General features: G+C 36.1%; 8 protein-coding genes across 8 annotated transcripts; 6 read left to right on the plus strand and 2 right to left on the minus strand. All coding sequences in view use genetic code 12, as the record gives it.

Annotated features, from left to right (window-relative positions):
• Positions 1-49: 49 nt before the first annotated feature.
• On the plus strand, positions 50-1,514 carry DEHA2A05676g (DEHA2A05676p; the record flags this gene model as incomplete). The annotated part of the gene is made up of 2 exons (XM_456569.1): positions 50-858; positions 995-1,514. 2 exons carry the CDS (start codon positions 50-52, stop codon positions 1,512-1,514), a joined length of 1,329 nt encoding a protein of 442 aa, XP_456569.1.
• A 155-nt stretch (positions 1,515-1,669) lies between these two features.
• Positions 1,670-2,329, plus strand: DEHA2A05698g (DEHA2A05698p; the record flags this gene model as incomplete). The annotated part of the gene is made up of 1 exon (XM_456570.1): positions 1,670-2,329. The coding sequence occupies one exon, from the start codon at positions 1,670-1,672 to the stop codon at positions 2,327-2,329; it is 660 nt and encodes a 219-aa protein (XP_456570.2).
• Positions 2,330-3,030: 701 nt separating this feature from the next.
• On the plus strand, positions 3,031-3,801 carry DEHA2A05720g (DEHA2A05720p; the record flags this gene model as incomplete). The annotated part of the gene is made up of 1 exon (XM_456571.1): positions 3,031-3,801. The coding sequence occupies one exon, from the start codon at positions 3,031-3,033 to the stop codon at positions 3,799-3,801; it is 771 nt and encodes a 256-aa protein (XP_456571.1).
• Positions 3,802-4,026: 225 nt separating this feature from the next.
• DEHA2A05742g (DEHA2A05742p) lies at positions 4,027-4,398 on the plus strand (the record flags this gene model as incomplete). The annotated part of the gene is made up of 1 exon (XM_456572.1): positions 4,027-4,398. The coding sequence occupies one exon, from the start codon at positions 4,027-4,029 to the stop codon at positions 4,396-4,398; it is 372 nt and encodes a 123-aa protein (XP_456572.1).
• A 759-nt stretch (positions 4,399-5,157) lies between these two features.
• Positions 5,158-6,327, plus strand: DEHA2A05764g (DEHA2A05764p; the record flags this gene model as incomplete). Its single annotated transcript, XM_456573.1, has 1 exon — positions 5,158-6,327. One exon carries the CDS (start codon positions 5,158-5,160, stop codon positions 6,325-6,327), a length of 1,170 nt encoding a protein of 389 aa, XP_456573.1.
• Positions 6,328-6,745: 418 nt separating this feature from the next.
• DEHA2A05786g (DEHA2A05786p) lies at positions 6,746-7,498 on the minus strand (the record flags this gene model as incomplete). Its single annotated transcript, XM_456574.2, has 1 exon — positions 6,746-7,498. The coding sequence occupies one exon, from the start codon at positions 7,496-7,498 to the stop codon at positions 6,746-6,748; it is 753 nt and encodes a 250-aa protein (XP_456574.2).
• A 193-nt stretch (positions 7,499-7,691) lies between these two features.
• On the plus strand, positions 7,692-8,222 carry DEHA2A05808g (DEHA2A05808p; the record flags this gene model as incomplete). The annotated part of the gene is made up of 1 exon (XM_456575.1): positions 7,692-8,222. The coding sequence occupies one exon, from the start codon at positions 7,692-7,694 to the stop codon at positions 8,220-8,222; it is 531 nt and encodes a 176-aa protein (XP_456575.2).
• A 137-nt stretch (positions 8,223-8,359) lies between these two features.
• On the minus strand, positions 8,360-11,794 carry DEHA2A05830g (DEHA2A05830p; the record flags this gene model as incomplete). Its single annotated transcript, XM_456576.1, has 1 exon — positions 8,360-11,794. One exon carries the CDS (start codon positions 11,792-11,794, stop codon positions 8,360-8,362), a length of 3,435 nt encoding a protein of 1,144 aa, XP_456576.2.
• Between the last annotated feature and the right edge of the window lie 35 nt (positions 11,795-11,829).

Consider the following 11,829-nt stretch of genomic DNA (forward strand, 5'->3'; position numbering starts at 1 on the left):
ACACGTTTTATTGATTTTCGTCTGTCTAACAGTATACATAAAGTAAAAAATGACGTTGAAAACCATATATATTGCCAGACATGGGTATAGAGCAAACTGGTTGCCGCCTCCACATCCTCCAAATCCTACTGGTATCGATAGTGACCCGCCATTGGCATCCCACGGAATCGATCAAGCTAAACAATTAGCCGGATATCTTAACTCATTACCTGCCAAAGAGCAACCGCAGTTTATATTATCGTCTCCATTCTACAGATGTGTTCAAACTAGTGAGCCAATTTGTGATATGCTTTCCGTGCCATTGGTATTGGAACGTGGTGTTGGTGAATGGTATAAGAAAGACCGTGGTATTGTCCCTGAACCAGCCAATTACGACGTGTTAAAGCCGTTCTTTTCTTGTTTACGAGATGCCAGTGAATGGGATAGGGACTCGACTGTTGGTGTTATTCCTTCGTTGGACGGTGAATCGGAAGAAGATATTTTTGCCAGATGTGTGCAATTCTGGAAAGAGTTCATACCTATTTTTGAAGCGAAGTATCCAGAGATCACCACTATATTAATAGTCACTCATGCAGCTACCAAGATTGCTCTCGGTATGTCGTTACTTAAGTTCCACGACGTGTACGAAGCAATCGATAACGACAACACAGTGTTGAGAGCAGGTGCATGCTCCTTGGATAAGTACGAAAGAGGAGGTGATGATTGGTCGATTAAGATGAACGGGAATTGCGAATTCTTGTTAGATGGTGAAGAAATGAACTGGAACTTCCACTCAGCATTTGAAGCTGGTTCCGATGAAGATATTAAGGCGAGACGAGCGGAAGCCAAAAGAAAGGCAGAAGCGAGCAACACCAAAGAGCAAGCCGACAGGGAACCTACCCCAGTAACAGAAATTGCGTCTGGATCCGAACAGTTGGCCAATGAGGAATACGAGGTACGTTCATAGAATGTTTTTAGAATTAATACAATAGAGATCTTCATTACTAACTCATAGCAAGAATTTTTATGTAACAATAGATGTACCAATGATCGGTAATTCGAACCTTTCACAATTTGAAGACGTTAATCAACCGGCTTCCCAGTCGAAGCAGGATTCGAAGGAAAATATAACCTCCAACTCAAAACAGAACTATATTAAATCATCATCACATCTTCAAGTCACCGATTTGAACAACAAAACTCCATTGATTAAATTGTCTAATAGTAACGTCAACACTGATAACGATTCTATCAATAACCTATCAGTGATAGATGGGAATATCTATCAAACGAATTGGACAAAACTAGTGGGGACCGAATTGGTTTTTGATGACTACGGTGAATTAATTGGAAGTGTAAGAGAGCATTTGAAATGCGATGAAAACATAAAGATCACGTCCAAGAATGAAAAGGACAAGAAGGACACGGATATAGCTGACGATGACAGCGACGTCAAGGTTAAAGATGAACAAACTTCTTTCTTGTTAAAGGCCATTAAATCTGCTAAGAGAAAAGAAGCAGAAGTGGAAGTGTAATTTAGGTTAATTTAATAGATTTAAATTAGTTACAATTTATAATATAACTTTTTGTAATCTATTGGCATAAGCTGCGACAGGAAAAAGATTCGAACTTTTATAGTACTATAAATATATCTTTTTAGCAACGGTTACCAATCGCATGATTACCAATTATGTATTTTAATCACCCGCTATACGACTGGTTGAAACAGTTTCAATTCGTGTTAGCGTCAACGTCGCCACGAAGATTGGAGATTCTCCAGAAGAACCTTCAAATCCAAGATATCACAATCATGCCATCAAACTTTGAGGAGAATCTACTGAAAGAAGAACACACTTGCCAGGAATACGTCTCCAATACGTCATTAGGAAAGGGTCAAGCGGTGATGAAGCAATTGATCTCGCAAAACGGACCCAGCTCAGTTATCGTGTCGTCCGACACCATTATCACTTGCAATCAGGAAGTATTCGAAAAGCCCCAGACGAAGGAAACACAGCTTGAAATGTTCCGGAAATATTGCCAGCACCCTGACTTGGAAGTTATAACGTCAGTGAATGTTATAAAGTACGATTCAGCCACGAAAGACTCGATCATAAAATCAGCCATCGAGATCACCAAGCTCAGGTTCAACGACGAATTGTCAGACGAATTCTTGCAATATTATGTTGATAGTGAAGAGGGCTTACATGTGGCAGGTGGCTTCAAGTACCAGAACTTGGGATGCTTGTTGTTTAAATCTATTGAGGGTGATTATTTCAACATTGTTGGTTTACCTGCTCGCACCACTTTCCAATTATTGTCTGACATTTTACAACCTATTGAGAGATTTTAGTAAGAACTACCTCCCTCTTATTAGTGTTATCTGTTTTAATCGGCCTATAATCATATATCACTGTATGGCCAGAACAATATTTGACAAACATTTTCAAATGGTATGACATTTCTATCTCCCGCTACTTTGAACAGTTTATCCCCCATTACTAAAGAAAATAAAGCAATATTTGCCTAATACCTACTCATCTGATATTGCCTATATTTCGTAATGTTTCGTTTTCTCTTTGACTTCATATAATATAAGTCTTTGAGATTATTAAATTTTGATGTAATTATAGCTAAATTTAATAAACCCTCTAGACTATTCATACCTTTAAATATTCCATTTCTTTCTTGAAAATTCAATATTATTCCCATATCTGTCAATAATCTAGTATTTGCAACTATTCTACATTTAAAATATATACTCTTCATTTGGGTGAACCCAGTGCTTTTACTCAGAAAAAAATTACACAAATCAATGACTTCTACACCACAACCAAAACCCAGCTCAATACACAACACAATACACTCATCTACACTAAAGACCATTAGAATAACTATAGAAGAAGTAGACCATACTAACACTGTCATCCTGCATATGTGTATATTGCCATAATGTGTGGTTTTGTGTAATAATTTATTTTTCAGGCGATGAGACCTAAATAAAAATTATTTTTGTAGTTAGATAAAAGAGAGAACAGTAATAGCAGGCATAATATGGGTAAATTTAGTAATAATAAGAAGCAAAACGCTGATAAGAAGATCGAAGATATCGAGAAGGACTTACAATTGCCCGAATCTAGTGAAGAAGAATTGTCAGGCGAAGAAGAAGGTGCCGAGATCGGCGATGAGAGCGATGAGGATAGTGAAGAATTGGAAGGATTTTCCAGCGACAGTGACGAAGAAGACGACGTAGATGACAAAGAGACTAAACAGCATTCCACTACAAAGACCAGCCCCACAGAAAAACACATACAGGCTTCCGGACACACGGTGACTAAAAAGAAGGCCGTTAGTGCAGCCTCCAACCCAACCAAGAGCAAAAGAGGTGTCATATACGTCGGACGCATTCCCCACGGGTTCTACGAAGCCGAAATGAAGAAGTATTTCACACAGTTTGGAGACATCACCCGTTTGAGATTGTCGAGAAACAAAAAGACTGGTAAGTCGAAGCACTATGGGTTCATCGAATTTGCCCACCATAACGTGGCCAAGGTCGCGGCCGAGACCATGAACAACTACCTCTTGTTCGGTCACTTGTTAAAGGTCCACTTGGTCGAAGATCCTAACATTCACGAAGACTTGTTCCAAGGTGCCAACATGAAATACAAGGTGATTCCATGGAAAAAAATCGGCCAGAACAAGAACGATGCCGCAAGATCAAAGGAAAAATGGGACACATTGTCGCAAAAATGGTCCAAGAAGAGAGCTCTCAAACAAAAACAGTTATCGGACAAGGGTATCGACTTTGACTTGTCAACTATATAGTTTTATCCATTAATACACAAGCTTTACCGTAAACAGGATGTAGCAGTTTTGGGTCCGTAAGCTTCGTTTAGACGTCACGTGATATTCTCTTATGTCGCTTACGTTCATGATAATTTTTATTGGGCTTGATCTCTTCACATGGAATTCTCCGACAAGAATCAATATATATCGAACGTAAATCGTCAACGGTTTGTTCTATAGTTCAGAGAGAATAGGTTAAGTAAAATGTCGGAAGGAGAAGATTTGAAAGCATATACTTTAGATGAAGTTTCGCAACATAACACCGTAGAAGACCTTTGGGTTGTTTACAATGGAGGAGTATACGATATCACCAAATACATAGATGAGCATCCAGGTGGTGAAGAAGTTGTTATTGACGTTGCTGGTATGGATGCCACCGAAGCTTTCGAAGATATTGGACACTCTGACGATGCTCGTGAAATTTTGAAGGGATTATTGATTGGTAAGGTAGAAGGTGGTAACATCAAGTCGCCAGTTAGTACTGCCACCCAGCCGGAAAGTACAGGCTCGTCTATGCCAATGCTTGCTATTTTTGTGTTGTTGATTGCTGCTGGTGTTTATTTTTATATCAAATAGGGATTTTGAAGTGTTTATAGTGAATACTACGTAATTCATATGCGGAACGAAGCTACGAGAGGGTATTGAGCTTGTCTTGGGAAATTTGAGAGATAATTCGGGACCACGAGTGAATCTACGATGTAGGCAACTTGGTAGCTTCTATGGACTAAAATTTCAGGTGGCAGATTTTGTCATAAGATAGCGTGTTGGCCAGTTTGTTGTTGTTGGAATCATATGGTCGCGTATGAACATTTCAAATGTTGGATTCTAACAAATATCGAATTTTCAGCAGCATGTGCATAGCTGGGTAGAATAACCAATAAAGATCCGAAAACAAGTTAGAATGTCATTAGTTAGAATAAGACGTAATAATAACTATCTGTGATTTTGACTCTACATAGATTCTTCCCATATGCCCGTTGGTGGCTTTTTTTTGGTATGACATGCCTGTGAGCACTGTATTTTCTAGCAGGGGTAGTATAAGCGATGTATTGGACGTAGGCAATTGTAGGAACCTTATAGTGTCAATGTATCTTCGCCGGTCCAGTTATTCATATTTATCTATATCCAATTCCAATACCTAATTGAATTCTACTGGTCCAATCAAGAGCCATGTTCGCAATTCACGTAAAAGGAAGGTTTGTCACATGTAGACAATAGTCTACGTCTACTTTTATGAATCATGAAATTTGCAGTTCATTTCTGATTAAGTTTGGCGCATATAAGAACCGATTTGAGACATAATTATGAACTATTATTCTTTATCCTATTAAGACAATGTCAAAGTATCAACAAAGTTCATTATTCATAAAGAGATTGGGATTGGAGTATCCAATCATTCAATCCCCAATGGCTGGAATCAGTACTATTAAATTGGCTTCTGTTATTAGCTCAAACGGAGGATTGGGATCGATCCCTCTCGCATCAGTTGATGCCAGAAAACAAAGCGGAATTGACTCGATAGACAAGCAATTGAATGAATTTAAGTCTTTAGCTAAGACTAATGTTGTTAATGTTAACTTTTTTTGCCATAATCATGAGGAACAACAAACACCCACTGCTACCCAAACTGAAAATTGGCACAAGCTTTTGGGTAAGGCAAGTCCAAGTATTAACAAAGATATACCCAGTTTACAAAAATCCAACATTTCATTAACAGAGGTGGAGAGTAATCACCCCGAGCTATTTGTACAATTACTAGAGAAATTGGTACAATGCAAGCCGAAGGTAGTAAGTTTCCATTTTGGATTCCCATCCCAAAAGGCCATTAAATTTTTGCAGGAAAATGGCATTATGGTATTTGTGACGGTCACCTCAGTCAAAGAAGCGAAGCAATTGATTGATTTAAAGGTTGATGGTCTAGTTAGTCAGGGGTATGAAGCCGGTGGACATAGAGGAAACTTTTTGCTTAGTGAAATATTAGATGAGAATTTGTCTACCTTTTCTTTATTCACTCAAATAAAGATAATAGTAGACAATGCGTCTTGGAAGCCTTTTATTATCCCTGCTGGTGGAATCATGGATGGAAAGACCATTGAAAATTATTTAGCAAATGGTGCCTCAGGTGTTCAGCTAGGGACAATCTTCTTGAGCACACCAGAATCTAATTCGAATGATTTTATCAAGAATGTCGTTTCGGAGTCTAATGACACTCCTACAATAATGACAAGATTGGTTTCTGGTAAACCTGCTAGGTGTTTGCGCACGCCATTTATCCAAGCTCTAATTGAGGACTGTGATAATTTAAAACTCGATGATCAGCCTCCATATGGTTATGCTTATTATGGCTACAAAACCATGGCTGGCTTGCTTAAGGACCCACGTTATGGATTTTATTTGGCTGGCCAAAATTACCACCAAATTAGTCCAGACTTTAACACTGAACAAGTTTTCTTAAAACTAGTAGATGAACTTAAGCAAGCTGGATTTGACGCTCAAGCTGTATAGTAGTTTAGATTCTTATATGAAATTATGTTTATTATTAGCTCGTATTATACATACAAATGGCGCTCTATTCTGGTTTACTCAGTCTTTTGCAGCTTCGAAATTTTAAAAGCTTTAACTCATAAATAAAATCGTACTACAAATACTTCATATGGAAAGCTTGGTCTTTATTTCTTTGTTAGTATATAGTTAAATGTCTTACGTCTAAACATTCTACTTTATAATTCAAGTTTGTGTTATTCTTTAGATTGCACATTTTAACAAATTTTAACAAAAAACTTGAATTTTTCAAAAGGAATGATTGTAGTCCAGAATTGAATAGTAACTTAGGGAATATATTGAAATCGTAAAAAGGAATGACATCTACACTGAAGAAATATACTGTTTAGCTTTGCTATCTATTGTACATATCTATATTCATTTAATTATTTGGCTTTAAACAGTACATTCTGACTGGATATAATTCTTTTGGTAATCCCTTTTGGATATCACTAGCAATTAACTTAAACCCAGCCTTAATGAATAATTCTCTAAATTTTGCATCACTTCTTGTTACTGAAGAATCGGTCTCATCGAAAATATCATCATCTGGAGCAATATTTTCCTTAACAATCAAAGTACCAATACCATTGCCAATTAATGCAGTTCTACATCTTTCCCAGAATTTAACTAATTCTTCATCTGGCAATTGACCAACACACCATTGACACCAGACTAACCAATATTTTCCCACTTTATTTGCGTCACACTCCCACTCTTGCATACCGATGTCGTAAATATCTCCTAACTTCCCTCTATTTTTAACACCTACTAACTCGTTGTTCATCTGAGCAACAAATGGCTTGACTGGCTCTAATAAATCACATTTATCACTCACTTTCCATAATAAGTCTCTAGTTATTCTACCTATACCAGCACCCATGTCAATAGTGAGCTTTTCTACCCCATCAGGACAAGTCATTCTAGTTTGTAACTTTCTCAAAAACGTGGACGACCCAACGATATCTGCCTTAGGAACAGCTGTTTGTTCTCCAAACCCACCTAACACTCCGTCAACCGATGCTGGTACCCCTGTCCAATAGTCGATAGCATCATTATAATTTATTTGTGAATCTGCAGCAAGACCTTCGTCCATGATGTATTCTCCGTTAACCTGAATAGACTTAACTGGCATATTTGTTGCTGTGTTCCTAAGAAGTTACTTTGATCTCTACTAAGTAAAACTTTTTTGAAATATGGGTCTGCGACATTTGGAGACATCATCACCAAATGTCGCGACATGGAAAACTATACGCGTAAGCTTTTGAGACATAAATAACGAACCTACCATAGTCAATTGTATACTTTTGGACTTAGTACTGGTTAAAATGACTTCCAATTATTTTGATTTGGATGACATACTATCTGATGGTGAGAAGATCCCATGCCGTTTTAATATTACCGTCCCAGGCTTGGGATATTTAGAGGGGAACCCTGGAAAATCAATTGCTAAAGATACAAAGATCGAATTACCCTTGTGGCTTGCAGAAATCTTAGCCATATGTGAATTACTGGAGGATTCCCAACAAAGTTTTATTGACTTATCACAACCTGATTTCATAAATTACAAAGTAATCAATGCTATCAAGACTAATGCTGTAAATATAGATTTGCATTCAATATTGACTAACTATTATAAATTGAGTGAAAAATGGGCATCAATGTTTAACGACGTGGAATTAATAGAGGTTGTAATGCAGATGTTGAAGGAGAGGTCATTTGAAATTAATAATTATGCAAGTAACGCAAGCAAACAGATCAACAATAATTTCATTTTCTCTCTAGATGAATTTGAAAAGAAATTATTTAAAGTCACGTCTGACAGTAATAAACAAATGAGAAAATGGTTAAAGGATTAAAATTGGGTAATGATTACAGTAATTAAGTATGATATTTATTTTCAATTGTTTTAGTATATTGATATAGAATTATAGCATGTTAATCGATATAAAAAATAGTAATACATTTATACAGTCCGAGGTAAGAAATGGTTACCTCATTGTTCATCTTGAGATTGATTTTCATTTTGAGCTTCAGTCTGGGATTCTTCATTCTGTGCTTCATCCTCAACACTTTCATTAGGTAATTCTTCATTATTTTCTTTCTGTCCTTCCTCCACGGCATCCTCGTTAGGTAATTCATCATCATTTCCTGTTGGCTCATCACCTTCTTCATTGAATAAATCATCGTCTAATTCGTCATCACTATCTTCTATAGTTTCTTTAGACAATTTAGAAATCTTTCTCTTTTTAGATGTCTTGATTTCATCTTCTTCATTGTCATCTTCTTCACCCTTTCTCTTTGAATCATTCTCAGGTTCAGACTCATCTTCGGATGGTGATGGCGCATCATCTTCACTGTCACTAACAACATTTCTCTTCTTTCCTTTCTTCTTACCTTTCGTACCCTTAGTAGATGACTTTTTACTTCTCTTCTTCTTCTCTTCCATATTCGACTCCTTATTAAACAATTTGTCGTCATCCTCATCAACAATTACATTCATTCTAGCTTCTTCTGCCCATTGTTGTGCTTGTTCTTGTAACTTCGCTCGTTCCTTGGCCATTTCTTCTTCAATTCGTCTTTCCTTTGCAATTCTTTCTTCTTGTTCTTGTAATAACTGAGCAGTCTCTTGTTCTCTTAATTCCTTAGCTTCCTTCAATCTAATTTCAGATTTCGTAACACTTTCAACGGTTTCATCAAGACATGCGTTTAATCTATTCAATAATGTATTAGTACCTAAATTAGCACGAGCCTTTAATTCTGATTTTGGATATGGCGGATGTTTTTCATCATCTGAGGATAAAGAATTCAAGGTCTCAATAGCTGTGTTCAAATTATCAATACCCTTCTTAATATCATCAATAAGTCTTTGTTCCACAGGAAGCTTACTAATAAATTCAGCAATTTGGAATTGGATATAAGCCATATTGAATCTTAATGAAGATTTCGCCCCAGTAGCATTTTGTAATGCCTTTTCAGAGTAGGATAATGCGTTATTCAAATAACTTAAATTCTTTTCAGTTAAACCTCTTGAAAGCCAAGCACGACCCAAAAAGGATAAAATTTTAGAGTCATTATTTGCGAATCTCATTAATGCAATCTCATAGTTTTCAATGGCCTTGGAATATTGCTTCAAATCCAATAAAACATGACCCAAATTGAGGTAAACTGATATATCATTTAATGAATCTCTAATTTTTCTCAAAATGTCTAAACCCTTATTAGATTCTTTATTTTCAATGTATACGATAGCTAAACCTTGAGCACCATAAACATTGTGGGGATCAACCGACAATACCTTAGTGAATAATTCTACCGCTCTGATGTAGTATTTCTTTTTCTTTTCATCTTGACTCAGTCCTTTTATATCTCTCGCCATAATGCAGTAAATATTGGCCAACGACAATAATGCATAACAATCATGAGAGTCATATTCAACCAATGTATCCTTCTGGTGATTGGTATCTGCATCTGGTTTCATACCGACCTTCTTACCAAAGGTCTTTACAAACCAACCATAAAATGAACGAATCTCCAAGTCCGATGCATTTAAATCCAATAAGTTTTCCACTTCTTGTTTAATTTCTTCTTTGGTAGATTTGTTAGTCGAGACACAATCTAAAAATAATAATCTCAATTTTGCAGAGAAATAATTTGGACAGTCTTTGAGTAAGGATTCGTAAATCTCAATGGATTCTGATTCATTCGATAATTCCTTTGATCTAGCAAGGTTGAAAGATATCGTGACGTTTAAATCATCACGCAAATCCATCAATACATCGCCATTTTCATTTTTGAAATCATTGCAAGTCTTTAATTTTTCAGAAGCTGTTTGGAAAATATTCGATGCGGCTTCATAATTATGCTTAATGAAATTAAAAACACCAATATTATTATAGATCTCCAATGGTGCATCTTGGTTAATTTGTTTTCTGGATTCAATAGCCTTGTTTAGATAGGTCAATGATTGATTCATATCTTTAGACTCGTGTAGCTTACTTAATATCAAAAACGCGTTTAACGCAACAGGTTCTTGGTTCATTATTTCCAGACCATCATCTTCATTCTTGTTACTAGGTTGTCCTCCCATATTCTTGGCTAATCGTAAGTATCTTTCTAACATAGAGATTCCCTGTTCCTGTTTTCTCTTGCTTTTATGATTTGAGTATAAAACACCTAAGGAATAATTTACTTCTAAACATTTTGGATTAGTCTTTAAGATAGATTCATAAGTAATAGTGGCTTCTTCTGTAGAGCCACGGTTGATTTGTGATTGGCCCAAACCTAGTTTAGCCATCAAGTTATTTTCATTTAACTTAATAGCCTCGTGAAAGTATTTTTGCGATTGCATGAAATCAGATTTTGCGAAAGCAACTCTTCCCAACCAAAACGCAGCCTGCGATAATAAATTAGACTGAAATCTCGAAACTTTAGAAGGGTTATATAACTTTGTCGATGCTGAATTACCAGAAATCGAGTGAATAACTTTATTGCAAATCTTTTCGACTAAAGAATACTCTTCTTTTGAAAAATAGTACGATGCTAAAGTTAATAAAATGATTGCATCATTAGAGTTCTCTTTATAATTATCTGCTAATTTTTTCAAGCACTTTTCATAATTTAATTGGAAATCTTTATCACCCAATGAGTTATTGAAGTTAATGTTGAAGTTAGCCAAATTTAATAAAATTTTAGCCTTCAAGTTAGTTGGGTCAAGTTCCAATGCCCTTCTCCATGAACTCAACGCCATTGGTTCATCTTTGAGAAACCAAAAGCATAAACCAATTCCGATTCTTGGGTCTGGCTTCATTAAGGGATTTAAAATTAAAACTTGTTGATATAATTTTAATGCATTAGCATAATTCTTTGTTTTATTCAAGATAATCTGAGCCTTTCCTAATAAAGCAAAACAGTTATTATTGTCAATTTTCAATAATCTATCGAATATGTCCAAAGCTGGCTCAATTTGATCTTTATACAAGTATAGCACTGCTTTAGCCAATAAGACCGAAACACTACCTTTGGAGCTATCTAAGCTTGAGACGTGATTAAGTTCTTCGGTTGCATTAACCAAATTCTCTCCCTTATTTATTCCGCTGGAGACAAATTTCAAATATAACCAACTCAAGTATGAATGGAACGACAATTTATCTTCATTGTTAAACTGCGACAATCCCATAGCGGTTTTGATAACATTCAAACTTTCATTCAACTTATTCAGTTGAGCGTAAGCTGTAGCCACTGAAATCCAATATTTCTTAGGACAGTTTTCTGTTTCCAAGAAACTGATTAATTCATTACTATCTTCAGGTAATTCTTCAACTAAATTAATACTAACAATTTGTCCATTACTTAAGGGGACATCTAAATTTCCAATCGTTTCAGCCGCCTGTTTTCCTAAATAAAAGGATACATCTATTGGATCTTCCATGTCCGAGCCTATTCTGATTGTTTATTTCGAGTGAG

The sequence above is a fragment of the Debaryomyces hansenii genome (genome assembly GCF_000006445.2).
Source record: "Debaryomyces hansenii CBS767 chromosome A complete sequence".
NCBI lineage: Eukaryota > Fungi > Ascomycota > Pichiomycetes > Serinales > Debaryomycetaceae > Debaryomyces > Debaryomyces hansenii.